Raw genomic sequence first — 21,284 nt, forward strand, 5'->3', positions numbered from 1 at the left:
TTTCAGTTTTGCCGGATACAGGAGGCCGTATTTGACATTGGCTTGCCGTAGCCGCTGTTTAATATTATAGAAGGCGGCGCGTTTGATAGCTGTTGCTGGAGAGAAGTCAGGGAAGACGAATGTGGCAATCTTCATATATAATATCTTCCTTTTTTTTCCTGAGGAGTTCCATCACCTCTAACTTAAATGATAATCGTTCAAAACGGACTATAAAAGATCTTGGTCGGGTCTGACGGTGTTTGATCCAGACGCGTAAGCCGCTGCTATCTCAGATTCTGCTTTAAAGTCGCCCCCGATTATTTTAGAAAAAAGTTCAGTTGCGAATTTCACCGGGTTTAAACTTTCTCGATTCTCCGCAAGCCTTCAATTCTGACATTATACCTTCTATTCCCATCTTCTAAAGCAGCCAGTCTGTCTCCAAGTTTTTCTCCGAGTTTTTACATTCAACTGACATTTACTGCTCTTTCCTCGGCACTGGCAGCTAGATGTTCGGCTATTTCGATCCGATTCGTGAATGTCTCACTAAGATGCTCCAATCGATCAGCAAGCGTGCTCAGTTTAGCCGAGTTTTTCTCAATGCGCTCTTCAATTTTACCCAGCACCTGTCGAAGTTCAAGCTGTACCTCTTGACGCAGCCTTTCATTTGCCTGTTGGATTTCCTGTCGCAGACATTCATTGGCCTGTTTCATCTCCTGTTTCCATTCCTGTTTCAGTCTCTCATGTGCCTTTGCCGTTGCTTTCTCATTAGCCTTCTCGCTTTTCTTTATATCTTGCCTGAGCTCAGCGAGCAACACTTTCAGTTCAGATAGCTCAAATGTGCCTTCTTGTACCGTAGATGAAGCAGCAGACTCTGCTGAAGCCGGTGTCCCGCTGCTCCAGTCCGCGTGATTGCGTAACTGAAGCCGCGGACCTCCCGCCTTTTCCAGTTTCAGGTAATCCTCTCCAATCGGCGAGCTATCCACATCTGCACTCACGATCGCACCTTCGCCCCTTTTCGCTCTCAGCAGGCGACGATGTAGCGGACCGTGGTCCCGAGGAGTCTGTACTTTCGCCCATCTGATCCAGGTCTGTCTCTGAGAGGCCGTATCTCGAACTAGGGCTTGCTGATCGCAGCTTGGATGTAGCTTTAGTCTTCGATTCTTTCGACCCCCCTTCTTGTTGGCCATGTTTATATGTGTTTACATATACTGTAGCGGTCCCTCTCGGGTTGAATAAATACAGGATATCTCAGAATAATAAGCAAATAATATGAAAAATAGCACCACTGCTAGCGGAGCTCCACTTCAGACGTCCATCTCTCGCATCGGACGAGACCAAACTCCTTTTTGCCCATTTTTGATTTGTTGTTTACATTAATACTGCTTGTGTTTATCATTTTCTCTACGCATCAATGTCTTCATTACCCACATTATATTTGTGGGTGGGTCCTACAACAGGCTGAGCCACCTTCCAGTCACTACCAGGAACTGCCCTCTGGCTTATAAATCACAGCTCCTGAAGGTTCATTCAAATAGGCTGGGGAGTTTAGGTGAGTTTCTTTGTCTTTTTCCACTGTGATTTTTATGTTGTATCTAAATTTTTGATCTTCTGTCCTGTGTTTTGATCTTACTTTAGATTTGTGATTTTTGGGACTGTTTGCTTATTGACTAAGCAAATCCTTTATTCCCTTTGTGCTCTATGAAACTTCAGTGTTTGACAGAGCATTTATATGGAAATAAAACTTTTTGTGAAGTTCTGTGTTTGCCCTTGTTATTAGTTGAGTTTGACAGTTTTCCATTTTAGTGGGCATTGTTGGAAGTGTTTGGGACTATGTGCTTTGGAACATATTAGGATTTACGTGCTTTGGGACTCCTAAGACACAACTTTTTTATCCAAATTGCAGATGTGTTTATTGTTGGGCCACTGTTTTAGAGAAACATAACATGATAATGTCAAGTGCTGGAACAATGTCCAAACACATAACTAGCAATGGATGTTATTGCTACAAACAATTGCTGGTTGCACCAGATGTCACAAATTAGCAAAGACTGTGACAGAAAACATCCTAGATGGTGCCATGGTAACACAGAAAATGGAACAGAATTTAAAATATTAGGTAGGAAAGAGTCAAAATCACAACAGTGGAATTGGTGTACTCCTATTGTGAACGCCGTGCCTAATGTTTATAATTCCATGAGTTTTCCCTGGAAGTTTCTATGTTCCTACAGCCCAAAAATGTGCATACTAGGGTAAATGGAAGGTAAAACTGACCATGCACAAGTGAGTGAAATGCATCACTAAGCACTGAAATGGACTGGAGTCCAAGACATCAGTTTGTCTATATCATTGAGAGACCTAAATTAAACTGTATTTTTAAAACAGTTTATATAGTTCACTAAAATGATGGAAATTTGCTGGGATGATCAGTAGATTACATGTATTAAATTAATTAAATACATTAATTAAATGTCAAACACAACAGTTTTATTTACTAGTGGATCACACTGCATCCTCAAATAATAGGTAACTAAAAGGAGTAAAATCCACCATTATAATGATACACTTTGCATATGTATTTTGAGTATGCATGTCATGAGGGAGTATAAATGAAGGCTGTAATGGATGGCAAAGAGGAGGTTATATGTGTGTGTTTGGCCCTCAAAGAAAGGGGAAAGGAAAAAGCACTCTGAGATGGTACAATGTGGAAGTCCAAAATAAAAGTGTGTTATTGGAAAAAAAGAAAAGAGCTTGGATAACACAAAAAACAGTGCAAGAATGTGATGAAACATTAAACCAGAAGCCTGAGACACCTTGTGTTCTACCAGCTTTGGTCCTGTGTGAAGGGTGTAGTGGGCATCACCAATAGCAATTATTTGTCAATGTTATAAGAGTAATTTAAAGTTTATTCACTGAATGTAAAAAAACTGACCAAAATGTTAGTAGGATAACCAGATATTTGCAGAGTTATTATACAGTTGGTTTGAATAAATGCCAACCAAACAAAAAATAAAACTTGGTAATTCACTCACTGAAAAGCGCCATCTTCTGTTGGTCTGTTTCTATCACATTCTGAAATAACAGCAATACATGAATATGCTCTCTTCTTTTGTGGCTTAGGTTCAATATGTAAATTTACATTTTATTTTATAAATTCCATCTGTATTTTGCTTATTTCAGAAAGTGGTGAATGCTTGTTGTTCATTCGTATTGGCAAGTTAATGGCAATATGCAGATTGACAACATTGTTGGCTTTTTTGAAAAATTGAACAAGGTGGATTTCAGAGTTATTCTCATGTGTGGTGTAGGCAGAAAAGTGAAACACACGCTTAAGCAAGTGTATGTTGGTGGAGCGAATGACACCTTGCAGATGATGGCAAATATAACATCAATAGGTAGTGATTCTCAGCACTGCATTAGCCAGTTTTGGGTTTGTAAATTTCTCTGAAAATGGTGTAGATGAAAAACAAAGTGGAAGTGACTTTTTAAAATGCAATTTGGTTAAACACAATGAAAAATAAAAGATTTATTGTTAGATAAAAGCAGTATTCTAGCAAGGCAATAAAATTGCTCACAAAGTGGTTGAGGAACGAAAAAAACATGGAAACTGCTCTCTTGGACATCACGCTTTTGTCAGTGCTCATGTTGAAACTGTGGGTGTTGATGAAATTTTTCCACCACAGAATATGATTAATCTTGGAGTTTTTGCTTTGGGATTGCCACATGGTTGGAGAAGAGATGAATATATAGGGGTGGAGAAGGGATTATACAAGTGTAATACGTGTATTGCTTGATGAACTGTGTGAAATTAAACTGGTCAATCAACGACTTGGTTTAGGGATTGTTTTTGTGATGCCAAATAGTGTGGTGTTTTCTTTTTTTTTTTGTGGTCTCAATTTTGTTGGAATCATTGACACATTAGTATAGGCTAAAAATTGGCTGTGGCCTTGGCCTGATAGCTTTCCTGATTCCACAGTGTGTCTTTGGGCGTTAGGGCTATGTGAATTAATGAATTCCTATAATTTTGTAAGGAAATGAAAGGAGATATCTGATTTGTAGTCCATGAAAGTATTTGCTTAAGAATTTCATCTGAACAGCTACATTTATAAGTTATTAAACCTTTGTGTTTTGTGGTGTGTGTAGGGTTTTTTTTTGTCTGCCAATCTGTTTGCATATATGTGTGCATATCCTGGCAAAGGGGATGCACACTAATGCCTCTTCAGTGGCCATGATAAAAACTGGGCCAATTTCAGTGGTGCTGTAAGCCAAATGTCCAAACCAATGGATCACATGACGTATGTCACATTATAACCTGTTGATAAGCTTTAAAGGCTAGGGGTACAGAAGGTTTTGCATAACTGACAGACAGTCCTTACAATTTTATATATTGTATACTGCATAGATATTATTATTAGCACTGTATGAGTGTTATGTCTGTAATTGGTTAAAGATTTTTTGGGTTTTCTGCCCCTCTTTATTCATACTATATTAATTTGTTGATAGTGTGCTGATGATCCCTTCTGTTGAAGTGAGATTAATTAAAGTCTGAATGAGCCTAAGCTATTTTAATTTAGGGTGTTCATAAGAAATGTAATGATTTACTTCATGAGGTAGAAATACATATGAAACAATAGTTGCATCAGATATTTGCAATATCAAAATGTGTGCTTCACATTAAAAGTTTAAAGTCTAAATATTCTCAATTGTAATTGAAATTTGACACTTTTCATCCTCTGATAGAGTTCCATAGAAGGCTAGATGCCTAGTAAAAAAATCATATAAATAATCACTGACCTTAACATAATCTAAAATGATACCCCTTAAGCTTATTTTTGAAATTGTCATTTTTGGCTATTCAAAACCACTGGTAAAGAATCAATATCAAAAATATTATACTTGTGACCATTAACCTCAAAATACGTAACATAAAACACTCCACATGTCTGCATTACTGATTCACATTTTTAACTTTAATTTCTCACATCCAATTACAGGGTGAATCCCTGGGGTAAATTAATGTAGCAACTTCAAGTCCTTCTAATCAGTTTTGTTGACAACACCTACTGGTATACTCTTTATCATAAAGATGTACTTTCCTGCTCAAAATAAATGGCATAAAATAAAGGTTAAGGAGATACAAAATAGGGAGAAACACCAAAAATCTTGATATCTTGCATAACTAGACATCAAGGCACATTGGATGGTATGTCATATTTGAGGATATTTTTGTACTGGTAAGTCAGGAGGAGTCTGCCAAGAAAAACTGAAGTGATTTCAAAGTAATTCTAATGACTATAAAATAAAATTGACACTTTCAGTTCAGATAGCTCAAATGTGCCTTCTTGTACCGTAGATGAAGCAGCAGACTCTGCTGAAGCGGTGTCCCGCTGCTCCAGTCCGCGTGATTGCGTAACTGAAGCTGCGGACCTCCCGGCCTTTTCCAGTTTCAGGTAATCCTCTCCAATCGGCGAGCTATCCACATCTGCACTCACGATCGCACCTTCGCTCCCCTTTTCGCTCTCAGCAGGCGACGATGTAGCGGACCGTGGTCCCGAGGAGTCTGTACTTTCGCCTATCTGATCCAGGTCTGTCTCTGAGAGGCCGTATCTCGAACTAGGGCTTGCTGATCGCAGCTTGGATGTAGCTTTAGTCTTGATTCTTTCGGACCCCCTTCTTGTTGGCCATGTTTATATGTGTTTACATATACTGTAGCGGTCCCTCTCGGGTTGAATAAATACAGGATATCTCAGAATAATAAGCAAATAATATGAAAAATAGCACCACTGCTAGCGGAGCTCCACTTCAGACGTCCATCTCTCGCATCGGACGAGACCAAACTCCTTTTTGCCCATTTTTGATTTGTTGTTTACATTAATACTGCTTGTGTTTATCATTTTCTCTACGCATCAATGTCTTCATTACCCACATTATATTTGTGGGTGGGTCCTACAACAGGCTGAGCCACCTTCCAGTCACTACCAGGAACTGCCCTCTGGCTTATAAATCACAGCTCCTGAAGGTTCATTCAAATAGGCTGGGGAGTTTAGGTGAGTTTCTTTGTCTTTTCCACTGTGATTTTTATGTTGTATCTAAATTTTTGATCTTCTGTCCTGTGTTTTGATCTTACTTTAGATTTGTGATTTTTGGGACTGTTTGCTTATTGACTAAGCAAATCCTTTATTCCCTTTGTGCTCTATGAAACTTCAGTGTTTGACAGAGCATTTATATGGAAATAAAACTTTTTGTGAAGTTCTGTGTTTGCCCTTGTTATTAGTTGAGTTTGACAGTTTTCCATTTTAGTGGGCATTGTTGGAAGTGTTTGGGACTATGTGCTTTGGAACATATTAGGATTTACGTGCTTTGGGACTCCTAAGACACAACTTTTTTATCCAAATTGCAGATGTGTTTATTGTTGGGCCACTGTTTTAGAGAAACATAACATGATAATGTCAAGTGCTGGAACAATGTCCAAACACATAACTAGCAATGGATGTTATTGCTACAAACAATTGCTGGTTGCACCAGATGTCACAAATTAGCAAAGACTGTGACAGAAAACATCCTAGATGGTGCCATGGTAACACAGAAAATGGAACAGAATTTAAAATATTAGGTAGGAAAGAGTCAAAATCACAACAGTGGAATTGGTGTACTCCTATTGTGAACGCCGTGCCTAATGTTTATAATTCCATGAGTTTTCCCTGGAAGTTTCTATGTTCCTACAGCCCAAAAATGTGCATACTAGGGTAAATGGAAGGTAAAACTGACCATGCACAAGTGAGTGAAATGCATCACTAAGCACTGAAATGGACTGGAGTCCAAGACATCAGTTTGTCTATATCATTGAGAGACCTAAATTAAACTGTATTTTTAAAACAGTTTATATAGTTCACTAAAATGATGGAAATTTGCTGGGATGATCAGTAGATTACATGTATTAAATTAATTAAATACATTAATTAAATGTCAAACACAACAGTTTTATTTACTAGTGGATCACACTGCATCCTCAAATAATAGGTAACTAAAAGGAGTAAAATCCACCATTATAATGATACACTTTGCATATGTATTTTGAGTATGCATGTCATGAGGGAGTATAAATGAAGGCTGTAATGGATGGCAAAGAGGAGGTTATATGTGTGTGTTTGGCCCTCAAAGAAAGGGGAAAGGAAAAAGCACTCTGAGATGGTACAATGTGGAAGTCCAAAATAAAAGTGTGTTATTGGAAAAAAAGAAAAGAGCTTGGATAACACAAAAAACAGTGCAAGAATGTGATGAAACATTAAACCAGAAGCCTGAGACACCTTGTGTTCTACCAGCTTTGGTCCTGTGTGAAGGGTGTAGTGGGCATCACCAATAGCAATTATTTGTCAATGTTATAAGAGTAATTTAAAGTTTATTCACTGAATGTAAAAAAACTGACCAAAATGTTAGTAGGATAACCAGATATTTGCAGAGTTATTATACAGTTGGTTTGAATAAATGCCAACCAAACAAAAAATAAAAGTTGGTAATTCACTCACTGAAAAGCGCCATCTTCTGTTGGTCTGTTTCTATCACATTCTGAAATAACAGCAATACATGAATATGCTCTCTTCTTTTGTGGCTTAGGTTCAATATGTAAATTTACATTTTATTTTATAAATTCCATCTGTATTTTGCTTATTTCAGAAAGTGGTGAATGCTTGTTGTTCATTCGTATTGGCAAGTTAATGGCAATATGCAGATTGACAACATTGTTGGCTTTTTTGAAAAATTGAACAAGGTGGATTTCAGAGTTATTCTCATGTGTGGTGTAGGCAGAAAAGTGAAACACACGCTTAAGCAAGTGTATGTTGGTGGAGCGAATGACACCTTGCAGATGATGGCAAATATAACATCAATAGGTAGTGATTCTCAGCACTGCATTAGCCAGTTTTGGGTTTGTAAATTTCTCTGAAAATGGTGTAGATGAAAAACAAAGTGGAAGTGACTTTTTAAAATGCAATTTGGTTAAACACAATGAAAAATAAAAGATTTATTGTTAGATAAAAGCAGTATTCTAGCAAGGCAATAAAATTGCTCACAAAGTGGTTGAGGAACGAAAAAAACATGGAAACTGCTCTCTTGGACATCACGCTTTTGTCAGTGCTCATGTTGAAACTGTGGGTGTTGATGAAATTTTTCCACCACAGAATATGATTAATCTTGGAGTTTTTGCTTTGGGATTGCCACATGGTTGGAGAAGAGATGAATATATAGGGGTGGAGAAGGGATTATACAAGTGTAATACGTGTATTGCTTGATGAACTGTGTGAAATTAAACTGGTCAATCAACGACTTGGTTTAGGGATTGTTTTTGTGATGCCAAATAGTGTGGTGTTTTTTTTTTTGTGGTCTCAATTTTGTTGGAATCATTGACACATTAGTATAGGCTAAAAATTGGCTGTGGCCTTGGCCTGATAGCTTTCCTGATTCCACAGTGTGTCTTTGGGCGTTAGGGCTATGTGAATTAATGAATTCCTATAATTTTGTAAGGAAATGAAAGGAGATATCTGATTTGTAGTCCATGAAAGTATTTGCTTAAGAATTTCATCTGAACAGCTACATTTATAAGTTATTAAACCTTTGTGTTTTGTGGTGTGTGTAGGGTTTTTTTTTGTCTGCCAATCTGTTTGCATATATGTGTGCATATCCTGGCAAAGGGGATGCACACTAATGCCTCTTCAGTGGCCATGATAAAAACTGGGCCAATTTCAGTGGTGCTGTAAGCCAAATGTCCAAACCAATGGATCACATGACGTATGTCACATTATAACCTGTTGATAAGCTTTAAAGGCTAGGGGTACAGAAGGTTTTGCATAACTGACAGACAGTCCTTACAATTTTATATATTGTATACTGCATAGATATTATTATTAGCACTGTATGAGTGTTATGTCTGTAATTGGTTAAAGATTTTTTGGGTTTTCTGCCCCTCTTTATTCATACTATATTAATTTGTTGATAGTGTGCTGATGATCCCTTCTGTTGAAGTGAGATTAATTAAAGTCTGAATGAGCCTAAGCTATTTTAATTTAGGGTGTTCATAAGAAATGTAATGATTTACTTCATGAGGTAGAAATACATATGAAACAATAGTTGCATCAGATATTTGCAATATCAAAATGTGTGCTTCACATTAAAAGTTTAAAGTCTAAATATTCTCAATTGTAATTGAAATTTGACACTTTTCATCCTCTGATAGAGTTCCATAGAAGGCTAGATGCCTAGTAAAAAAATCATATAAATAATCACTGACCTTAACATAATCTAAAATGATACCCCTTAAGCTTATTTTTGAAATTGTCATTTTTGGCTATTCAAAACCACTGGTAAAGAATCAATATCAAAAATATTATACTTGTGACCATTAACCTCAAAATATAACATAAAACACTCCACATGTCTGCATTACTGATTCACATTTTTAACTTTAATTTCTCACATCCAATTACAGGGTGAATCCCTGGGGTAAATTAATGTAGCAACTTCAAGTCCTTCTAATCAGTTTTGTTGACAACACCTACTGGTATACTCTTTATCATAAAGATGTACTTTCCTGCTCAAAATAAATGGCATAAAATAAAGGTTAAGGAGATACAAAATAGGGAGAAACACCAAAAATCTTGATATCTTGCATAACTAGACATCAAGGCACATTGGATGGTATGTCATATTTGAGGATATTTTTGTACTGGTAAGTCAGGAGGAGTCTGCCAAGAAAAACTGAAGTGATTTCAAAGTAATTCTAATGACTATAAAATAAAATTGAAGCGTGTCATCTGGCCTGATTTATAGGTTGATTCAAAAATGCATTTTTGATACTAAATGTAGCCTGCACCAAATTGTAGGTTGACTCTTTTTTTTATTTCCCTGTAGATTTTGGTGTGTTGTAACTGCCAAGTTAGTCATCGACAGTGATGTGCTAAAAAGGACTTACAATCAATACAACAACAGGACTGACGTGTGCCACAAGACATTAGAGGTACTTACTGACAATTTGTACGACTGAGGAAAAACAGAGTTTCCTTACACACAGACTATAAGATAACATGGCACTTAGTTACTAAAAATACAATTTTTAAAGTCAATTCTTTTTGGATCATCCTGTACTTTATATGCAGACACCAAGGTGAATGCTGTATTTGGTTGTATGAAGTAGACACAAGACACAATTAAAGAAAATGTCAGTTTTGAAATACATGCAAAACCATAAACATACCAATGACAAAATGAACAAGAGAAAATTAGGGTTAGGGCTAACCCTAGTCATATGACATTTCAAAAAGACAAATTAATTAATAAAAACAGCAAGATAAGAGCGCTGTCTTCTAAAAGATAATGTAAACAAAAAGGCATAACTACTATGATGTCAGCTGAGCTTCCTAAAACAAAACTACTGCCTTTTTGTTGAAATGCTGCAAGAAATGAGAGTAAGTACAGAAAACAATGAAGAAAAGAATTGACTGTTGTGCTCAATAAATGATTATCGAAAACCAGTTTGATGAAAGAAAAAGTACCATTCAGTCCGACTTTGTGCAGAAGCATGTAGGTTGCATACTTAGGCTGAAATCTTTATACCACACACCACTTAATACAGTGACCCTCTCTTCCAGATCCTACTCTGCTACCAGCCTCTTTACCCAGTGTATACATGTTACATGCACCAATTTCTCTTTTTTGGATTTTTTGGCAACACTTCATAGTGAGTTTCTACAGATTAGTTCCACTGTAATTACTCAGTTACTATTTACGTAAAGAGTGCATTGTCATTTTTACAATGATGAACCTTTATTTGCTAAAATGCCAACTGTTTTGCCATATGAAAGCAGTAGTTGTTGAGCATAGTATGCATTCAATCATCCATTCACTCATTCATATAAGAGCAATTTAAAGTCAATAATTAGCCTTTCCTTTGGAATTTATTAGGAAATGCTCCCTGTGTTTGCACGGGTATTCCTCCATAGTACTCTGTATTTGCAAACTCCACATCCAGTAGGTACACCATGAAATGCATTTGAATCAAAGAATCTGAAGCATAATAGAGGCTGTAAAAATAACATTTTAGGAACCGAGTGTCACATATTCATTTAAAGAAATACTCCATCCAAAAATATTTTTAGGTTACTTACCCCATGTAGTTTGCATCTAAGTGAATTCCACTTTCCAGAAGTGACATATTTGACAAATTTAGTAAAAGCACATAAGTTTAGGACATTTTGAGCATACAGTTAGATGACTTTATATGTGGGTTACGGTACACAAATAATGGACTTACTGATGTTGTTTGTTTGTTGTACAACCTTGATCAGCATAGACTTAAATTTATTAAACTTTTTTATTTGTGTTCTGTATGAAATTATTTTTTTTTTCAGCCATTACTAGAAACTACTTGTGGTAACAGCAAATTAAAAAATAAATTGGGTGAGGTATTCCTTTAACTGTGGTGATTCTTTTTTTCTTGTAATTTAGCAATTTAATATTGAGAAACGTTACTTTGAATAATGGTGTTGGTCTTATTGGCATTGTGTATTGCATGTAACTGAATGATTCATGGACAGTAACCTCAAAGGCATTCTTAGCAAACTGTTGTAGTTTTATTGGTTTCTGCAACCAAAAACAATTAAGAAAGCAATTATCTTTTTACATCTTAATATTGAAATGACTGCCAGGAAGAATATTTTCTCAGAGTGGTTCTAGGCAAAAGAAAAAGATTTCCCAAATTAGGCAAAATAGCATCTGAGTTTGCATGCAGATATATGTAATGATATATTTAACATGTTGGAAGCTGTATGACTGAGATGGTTGCATGTTTATTTTTTTTATCACTCAAAATGCAATACTGCAGGATTTGTCCTTAATGCAGTCTGATATATATATATATATATATATATATATATATATATATATATATATATATATACTATATATATATTTTTATGCATGTCACATTAAAGCATTCTGCACATGTCAAATTCTTGCCAGGGTGGTTAAGAGTTGCCAATGCTATAGAAGTTAAAGAGGAGGAAGAAATATAAAAACAAGGGGCTCAGAGCTTTACATTGCATAGCCACTACAAATAAGCAAAAAATAACATAGTAGAACAGGGTGTTTGGGCTCAGTCAAGTTAAACATGTTACTTTGAAGAAATTTGCATTTTATTTTTATACCACTTTTATAAATATTTTATTATTTTCACTCTGAAATCGGTTTGCAGCAAATGTAGTGTCTTTTTTAGACATTTAAAGCACTTTGAGCTACATTTTTTTGTACGAAAATGTGCTATATAAATAAATTTTGTTGTTGTTGTTAAAGGATCTGGAAGAATACACATGGGATATGTCTTTGTTAATTTTGGCCCCAAGTGGCAGAATTATTTATTTTTTTGTAATTATTGGTAAAAATTAAAAGGTTAGGCTTATTTTTTAGATTTCAGAAGTCACAGCACATGTACTATATATACTGTATGATTTGTATTGTCGCTCTCCAATGTGTGCCATAGTTTGCTCTATTTTAGATAATTTTATTATTTTATATTTTTGGCATGAATACAATTTATATTGCTTAATATATTAAAACATTCTCAAACTTGCTTAATCCAAATCAGGGTCTGTTGGGGCGATAGGGCCTGGAACCAGTCCTAGCAGCCATTGATGCAAGGTTGAGCCGAACAGAGCTAAAAATCCATTGTAGGGCTCGATAATGCACATACAAGATGGGGGCGATTTTGTATTGCCAGTTAAACTCCCATTAAAGAAAGGGAAATGTGCAAATCCCACACAGGTAGTGACAATACAGAGTGCTCAAACTGACGAACGAGAGGCAGCAGCAGTAACCACTGTGCTGTCCATCACAGTTACTGTGCACTTAACTTTATGAAATGCGTACAAGATTTGAGCATTGGTATCAGTTGAATTAATTTTGAACATGATCTGTTTCACCTGGAAAGTTAAAGCTTTTTGAATTTTACAAATTTGCTGTCACTTAAATATAAAAAACATATTCATAATGTAAGTATTTCTGAAATTTTCCCATGGCTAACGGAGGAATTTGCATGGCATGAAAATATAGGAAACAAAACAGAACAAAATATCAAAGTTGTATTAAGTTTCCTACAGATGATTTTGAAAAGAAATGTGAAGTACAGCATAGAATAAGAGCAGAATGTTGATTTAAATCATAATTTATCCACACTATTTTGGATTACTGTTATTCTAATTAGGGGCAAGCCAGATTCAACTCAAAATAAGCATGTTTTAAATTAATATGATTGTATCTGACATTTTTAGTTTCAAAATGAGCTAGACATTTCCTTTAACTGCCCTGTCCATTTGCGTTGACTGTATATTACATTTAAAATATTTATGATTATGACTTAACGGCAGATATTTCAATTTTCGGTGGGGAAATAAAAATTATATTAATAGAGAAACAGACAGCAATAATACATCCTTTGTTCAATTCCTCATATTTTAAAAATGGTTTGGAGTGTTTCCAACATTACTTAAAGGACTTCTTATATGGTGTTATAACTGAAATATAAATGCAACTTAATGGATACATGAAGTCCATAATTCTAATTTCTGTGGACCTACAAAGAAAATTCTGAGTTTTGATTTAGCAATCTTAAGCATAAGTAACTGTACTTTAAGGAAAAAAAAGTTTAATTTGCCTTCATTACTGCCTTCTTTTCTGCAGTTTTTGTAACAGACCCAAACAACCATCTAAAATAATAGAGAATTGGAGTGATGTAATATTTTATGTGTGTATATAGATAGTATCTTTACATTTTATAACAAAATATTAAAGTTGTTCAAAAGGCAAAATTTATGGAAATGTACATCCTCACTGAGGGGAAAAAAGACAACATTTTGAAAGTATATTGTAAAACAATTCTGCCTTCTTTGTATCTCCAAGTAAGTAAATCCATAGTGATAAAATCCAGCCATTGTTTGGACTAACCTGAGATACAACTTCCAGTCTGTAGTTTAAAAAATATCCTTCCCTTCCATGCTTTCAGGTGGGATTTTAAGTGATGCTGGTTTACTTAGTTTTTGCTTAATGCACTCTGGAATCTTATTTGCTTGTAAACTTTTGGCATGACGAGAGTACCAGTCCCACTCAAAAATGGCCTTCATTTGCTCGATCACTGTGGAATTAGTTTTATCTGGTTTTGCACCCTTTTGGATGATGGTTAAGCCAGCACCTGCATTGTAGGTGAAGTCATTTCCAACCCAGTCAAAGTTTCCTGTAAGGCAACATACACACATTTTAATGAATATAATTAAAAGACCAATCGTATTTGTGACACAGACCTTGCACATTATCTCTTACGTCATCTGTTATTGATCCTTGTATATATGGTGATATTTCCTCACTGTCTAAAATGTTAGCGTGTTGAACAAAACTGAAAGTGGGATGTGAATGCTTTAATAACCAAAGTTAAGCAGACAGTCTTTGAAAGTTTCAATTTAGTTTATTTTTGTTAATTAACTAAAATACAGTAGAATGTGTCAAGTTTTAACATGCCTGTTATCTTAAAGCAATCTGCATAAAACGAAAGACCAATATATCAAAAGAAAACAAACATAAGGCTTCCCTTGTTCATTAGGTATACTTACTGCTATCCGAACTTACTAAGGGTTTTACTTAAGGGTTTTAGGATTATCATATTTAAGCTTTACATTATTTTGTTTCAAGTGTTAAAGCCATTTATTTCTCTGCATTTCTAAACCTCATAGGTATGCACCCATGAAATGTTAAAATGTTTCTGGAGGACCACATAAACCAAATGGCATCTGAGTAACATACAGTAGTGTTTGGCACAGATTCACCCACTTTGATTTTGGGTTGGGGTGGCTTTTCTGCAGACTGCATGATCTTTCCATGTTCATGTTGCTTTCATTCTACAATCCAAAGACTGAGTGTGAGTGTCAGGAAATGTGTAATTTTGTGTTTGGTTTTCTATTTTTGGGAATCTGTTAGTAATATCCGAATCAACATTAATTTATGTGTTTCATTTTACTATGATGTTATCTCAGTGGTGTTGGTGTGTGTGTGTTTATGGCTACATTCATGTGATGTCACAGGAGGTGCTTCTTATAAGGTTGCATGGATGCATACATTCCATTACATTGGTTACATTAATGCCTGTATTTTGTTTTCAAACTAAAGACTCTTTGGCAGAGGAAACTAGCTTCTGAAGCACATTCATTTGGTTCCTGTGTTTTGTTTCTGGCTTAAGATCTTTCACGTGATTAAGACCCCAGTTTCTCCTTATGCCCTTTGTTTTCACTTGGCTTAGTGTTTTGTATTGTTGACCAAACCTGTTTGACAATGTCGTTTGAATCTTCCTTTTTTTAAATTCTCCTCACCACTTCCTACTAAAGATAAACCAGAACAGCATAACTGCTCCTCAGTTATACAACAGTGGATGTATATGAATGACCCTTTTAAAGTGCTGGCATTTTTTAGGGTTTGTTGCTTCATTCAGCCTGATTCTGATGGGCATTATCTGGGTAGATGTATGGGTGATTTTCAAACCAAAAAAAAATTTTTAATATCAATTACTTCATTGCAATTTGGATACATTATCTTATATATAAATGTCTACTCGTGGAAGTGTGTGTGTGTCTGTCCAGCCTGTAAGTGAGAGGTGAAGTCGTGGTAAGGGGCTGCACCTCTGAGGATATGCAAGCAAGGCGAGTACGTCGGCAAAACCTCCGAAACCTCCTAGGACAGAGATATGCCCAGAGTAGTTCCTTTCAATAACCTGACATCTCTACATTTCATTTTTTTTAGCTGACAATTTCAATAGTTTCTAGGACCCTGGGCTTTTTACAGCATGGGCTTACACAACTAGTATATAATAAATGCATAAATATGCCCACACATTATATAAAGGAAATTTACAGGAGCTGAGCAACTTGACTTTCAGTTTTTATGTATATCATAATAAGAGTTTTCTTTTTTGGTATAAAAAAAATAGCATTTCACTCTCTGTTAATAATATAAATAAGTAATTTATTTTCTAAAGTTTAAATCTCAAACAAAATATTTTGTACAGAAAATATCAGTTTATTCAACAAAACCTTTTAAAGCTTTTTTTATGCAATTTAACATTTTTACTTTTTACCTTCAGATTGGTTTGGCAAAACATGCAGTGTAAAAGCAAATGACTTTGAATACTTACCAATGTAGACAGCTCTGTCCGTCACAATGAATTTGTTCCTATTGACTGTTTGAAATGTGTTGTTGTGTTGGTCTTTTGGGGTGAAGAATTTCTATAAACAAAAATAGGTAAGTGCTTTGTAATATTTAAAGATGGAAAAGCACTAAAACACAAATACAACTCTAAAACCTCTAAAACACTAAACTTAAATAAAAGCAGAACTACACAGACAAATCTACTTTAGAAGTTTCCTGAAAGGACGCTACTCCAGTAACAGTACAAAGTGTAGGCTATTGTGTTGAGATTTAATTTAAAATGGACAGATTTATTGTAACTCAATAGCCCATAATGACAACAGTAAGTAAAACATATTTTTAGAAAGGTTTGTTAATTTATAAAAAATCAAAAACTGAAATTTTTTATTCATATAAGTATTCACACCCCTAATTCATTACTTTGTAGAAGCCCCTTTGGCAGAAATTACAACTTTGATTCTTCTTGGGTAAGTCTCTAGAAGCTTTGCATACCTGGAATTGGAGTAGTTTATCCCATTCTTCTTGGCAGATCCACTCCAGGTAATGTAGACTGAAAGAGATGTGTCTGTATAATACAATCAGTGGAAAGACCTATGGGGTTTAAGTCTGGGCTTTAGCTACGCCATTTAAAGACCATCAGACTTGTTCTTAAGCTACTTCAGTGTTGCCTTGGATGTAAAGTTCAGGTCATTGTCTTGCTGAAAAGTCAACTGTGTAAACTCTGAAGCAGGTTTTCTTCAAGGATCTCAGTTCAGTTGGCTGCATCTATCTTTCCCTCAATTCTGACCAGACTTTCTGTCTCTACCACTAAGAAAGACCCCACACAGCATGATGTTGCCACCAGCATGGTTTACCCTAGGTATGATATTAGTGAGTTGACGAGAAGTGACTGATCTTCACCACAGAGTAAAATTTTTGTAAAATTTTTCATCTTCATCACACCCCTATAAACTGTCATGCCTGCTGAGAGGGTCCCTCCAACAGGTTCTCCCATCTCAGCAGGGGACTTCTGAAGCTCACAGAGTGACTTTTGGGTTCTTGGTCCTTAACACCACTCAGAAATTACCTGGTGGTGCGAAACTTCTTCTATTTCAATTAAGGCCAGTGTACTCCTGGGAACATGGAGAATTTTTAAAATAGTTTTTATATTTTTACTAAACTTGCAAACCTTTCTAAAAAAAACATGTTTTGGCTTTGTCATTATGGATAATTCAGTATAGATTGATAGGCAAAAAAATGGCAAATTATCTATTTAAAATTAAATTCAAAATGGGGTTTGAATACTTTCTGATTCCACTGTATATACACATATATGTGTGTGTGTGTGTATATAGATATATATATATATATATATATATATATGTGGTGGTTGGCTGATGGCTGTGCCCAGCTGCGACGCCAGGAATGACCAGGAGAGGGACTGTGCTTCCCCCGGACCATGAGAGGGCAGCTGCCTTGGTTGGTATGAGGGGCATGGGAATTGAGTATGGAAGCTCAACCCTATCAGGGCCCATGGCCACCGCCAGGAGGCGCACGGACAATTAAGGAGCCCTGGACATCAGCACTTCCGCCACACCCAGAGATGCTGGTAGAAAGAATATCAGGGACACCTCGAGTGCTTCCGGGTGCTCGTGCGGCACTTCCGCCACACCAGGACACCAGAGGACACCTGGAGCATGTCCGGGTGGAGATAAAAGAGGCCGTCTCCCTCCAGTTATTAGCCAGAGTCGGGAGGAAGAGGACAGAGCTCGGAGGAGAGGAGTGTAGGCGGTAAACGAAGGACTGTTGGAAGGCCCGGACTTAAAGAGAGTGATTGGTGCAGGGGCACTGTGCTTGTGTGGGACAGTTGTAAATAGCTGTAAATAAACGTGTGTGTTGGAATCATCGGTGCCTGCCTGTCTGTGTCCAGGGCTGGACTTACACAAAAATATATATATATATATATATATATATATATATATATATATATATATATATATATATATATATATATATATATAATATATTTTATATATATAGCGCCATATTTATAATACACATAGTATATATGGGCGGCACGGTGGCGCGGTGGTAGCACTGCTGCCTCGCAGTTAGGAGACCCGGGTTCGCTTCCCGGGTCCTCCCTGCGTGGAGTTTGCATGTTCTCCCCGTGTCTGCATGGGTTTCCTCCGGGCGCTCCGGTTTCCTCCCACAATCCAAAGACATGCATGTTAGGTGGATTGGCGATTCTAAAATTGGCCCTAGTGTGTGCTTGGTGTGTGTTTGTGTGTGTCCTGCGGTGGGTTGGCACCCTGCCCAGGATTGGTTCCTGCCTTGTGCCCTGTGTTGGCTGGGATTGGCTCCAACAGACCCCCGTGACCCTGTATTCGGATTCAGCGGGTTAGAAAATGGATGGATGGATGGACATAGTATATATGCACACATAGAAAAAGAAACAATGTACTGTAGTTTATATGGCAGTTAAAATTTCAAATTTACTCTAAATTTTATGAAATACAGAAAATGTTTAAAATCTAAACAAAACACACAGCAGCCTTAGTGATTCCAATGTGTAATTACTGTACATTTCTAGCAAAAATGGGCTCACCATCAAATGCATAGAGAGCTATACTCTCTGCCCCTTGAATGAGATTTAATGTTATGGAAGTAGACCACAGAAGTACAAAATGATGATAAAAATTAATTCAGTAAGACTATGTTTTTTTACTTAGATTTTTAAAAATGCACATTTAAAAAAGTTTTCATGTACTAAAACCAAGTGAAAACATTGCATGCAAAAATGGACTTATTAAATGTCATATTCCAACAATTAAACAAATACAACAGAAGGATCCAGTGTCATCACTTTATTTGTTCCTGCTGGATTTTAACATATGAAAACATTTATTTTCAAGTCAAAATCCAAATAAATGGTATGACATCCATAGTGATTTGAAACTATAATTGTTATTTCTAGTAATTTGATCCTTTCAACTGCTCATTAATCTTCTCCCCGAAATAAGATTTAAATTTTTGAAAACAAGTCAACATTTTTAATACTAGACATGCTCTATAGTAATTACAATTTTAAATAAATAATGTGTCTGCTGTATTAGATTGCTATTAAAAAGTTCTCAACCAGATTCAACATGGCCTATAACAACAATAATCAACATCATTGAAGCAACCTGTATATACTGAAATAGGAAAACATGAAAAAAAGAACATCCTGATAACAAATTCATGGCAAGTATTTAAAATCATGTCTATGATAGCAAAGAATTCCACCACTGGTCAAATCATATCAAAAATGGCCATGTACTCTGATAACTGTTGGATGTGCTCTAACAAAAATATTGATGTTAGTTTATGCTTAAGTCATTGAGGAAAATATTTATTAAAGCTTCTTTCACACTAAATGTCTGAATCAGGTTGTCAGCCCTCTAATAATAAGTCATGCTTTTGGTTACATAAACACTGCTCAGGCTCTAAAACATATGCAATCGCCTTCCATTTCCTTACAACATATTAAAACATGTTATTTCTGCAAAAGCTGAAAGAAAAACAGAGCATTGATGGCAGTGACCAGAAGTTGTTTTGCTCAACTAACTAGTTAAAATTAGATGAACATGGTCTTACTTCTGAGATTTTTTTTTTTTTGCCTTACTCATTGCACAGCTCTTCTGCCACTTGTGGCTTGCAAAACTTTCACTGGCAGTTCCTGGCCTGTTATCTAGCATTATAGTATTATGTCAAAGTGGTGCATTAAACAGTTCAGAAAAAAAAATCACTTTCTACCAATTATTCTAATTACTGTTTTTCTCCACTTCATGTATCATGTTCATGTATCTCAGCATTCCTTTTAAGTTCCATTAACTATAGGATGTGACTCAGATTGGGTAACTGACATGCTTGTGATGAGGCGCCACATAATTGTGTGTATAAAATCAGTGGTAAGTGATTGTGATGATGCGCGTTCACTCCAAGCTCCCCTCTTCCTTCAGGGAGCTCTTGAACCCGACACCTTTGGTAATGTCACCAATGAGCTTGGCAGTGTGGCACAAGAATGAAGCAAGGGGATGGTGTAAAAAGTGCAAAGTGCTTTTATTTAAAAACAAACAACAACAAGATATCCAAATAAACAGTGCAGTGCTTGAAAAATATGTCATAAATAAATAATCCATTAAAATGAGTGAAGTAGTGGAGGTTAAAAACACAATAGAAAAAAAAAACTTTTAAAAACGAGGTTAAAACAATGGCATGAAGCAGTCTCTTTAAAACAAAGCACGGTGCATTCTTCTACTACTGGTGGCTCCCCTGCTTCTCCCAAATGGGCGCCGTGACAGGGGAGTCACCTTAGCTGCAGCTGACCTTCTTCTTCCTTTGGATCAGAAGGTTTTCTGATCCCTGGCTTCGGTTCAACACTCTCCAGACTGAGACTTGGTTTCCCCCAATGACCCTCACAACTCCCGCTGCCTTCTTGGACGTACGCAGCCAGCCATTCTTCTTCCAGTCACTCCCACTCTTTCATAAAATGCTCAGCGGGAGCGACCACTACCAACTGCCCTACGTGTTTGCCAAACACCCTGCTAGGGCTCACTGTCCAGCTGCCTGCCTGCGAGCGCTCACTCACGCTCTCACTCTCTCTCACTCACTGCAGTTTACAGTGAGGTAGTTGTAACTATAAGTACAAACACTTCTACCGGGAGCACTTGATGGACTGATAGAGTGTGTTTACAACACTTCGGATGAAACTGTTTCTGGAGGATAGAAGTTCAAATAGACGCTGGTGACTTACCTGAGGCAGCGTGTGCTATAGATGTCCTCCAGGGCTGGTAGATGTATCCCGATAATTCTGTGCACTCTCGACACAACCAGCTGTAGAGCAGCTGTGATTCCACACACAGATACAATGGGTTAAACTACTCTCAGTGGTGCACTAAGAGTAACAACGCTAAAGCAGGTATGGTATTTGGAATAGTTTGGTCATTCCATCATTATATTGTTTCAGAATGATTACAATCAAGTGCCTTAAATTTGTAAACAATATGCAGTTAATTTCAGTGTATTTGATAAAGCTCACATCATTAATGTGAATC

General features: G+C 36.4%; 1 protein-coding gene across 2 annotated transcripts in view; it reads right to left on the reverse strand.

The window, feature by feature from the left end:
• pld5 (phospholipase D family member 5) overlaps positions 1 to 21,284 on the reverse strand; it is a 417,386-nt gene that overhangs the window by 57,511 nt on the left and 338,591 nt on the right. The window contains exons 9-10 of one of the 2 annotated variants that reach the window (XM_039748399.1): positions 16,193 to 16,283; positions 13,963 to 14,248 (exon numbers count right to left, since the gene is read on the reverse strand). In XM_039748399.1, coding sequence (XP_039604333.1) covers positions 13,989 to 14,248; positions 16,193 to 16,283 — 351 coding nt within the window. In that variant the 3' untranslated portion in view covers positions 13,963 to 13,988. Of the gene's footprint in view, positions 1 to 13,903; positions 14,249 to 16,192; positions 16,284 to 21,284 lie in introns of those variants that run through there. The other variant, XM_039748398.1, reaches the window with a different exon arrangement.

The sequence above is a fragment of the Polypterus senegalus genome, chromosome 3 (assembly GCF_016835505.1).
Source record: "Polypterus senegalus isolate Bchr_013 chromosome 3, ASM1683550v1, whole genome shotgun sequence".
Classification (NCBI taxonomy): domain Eukaryota; kingdom Metazoa; phylum Chordata; class Cladistia; order Polypteriformes; family Polypteridae; genus Polypterus; species Polypterus senegalus.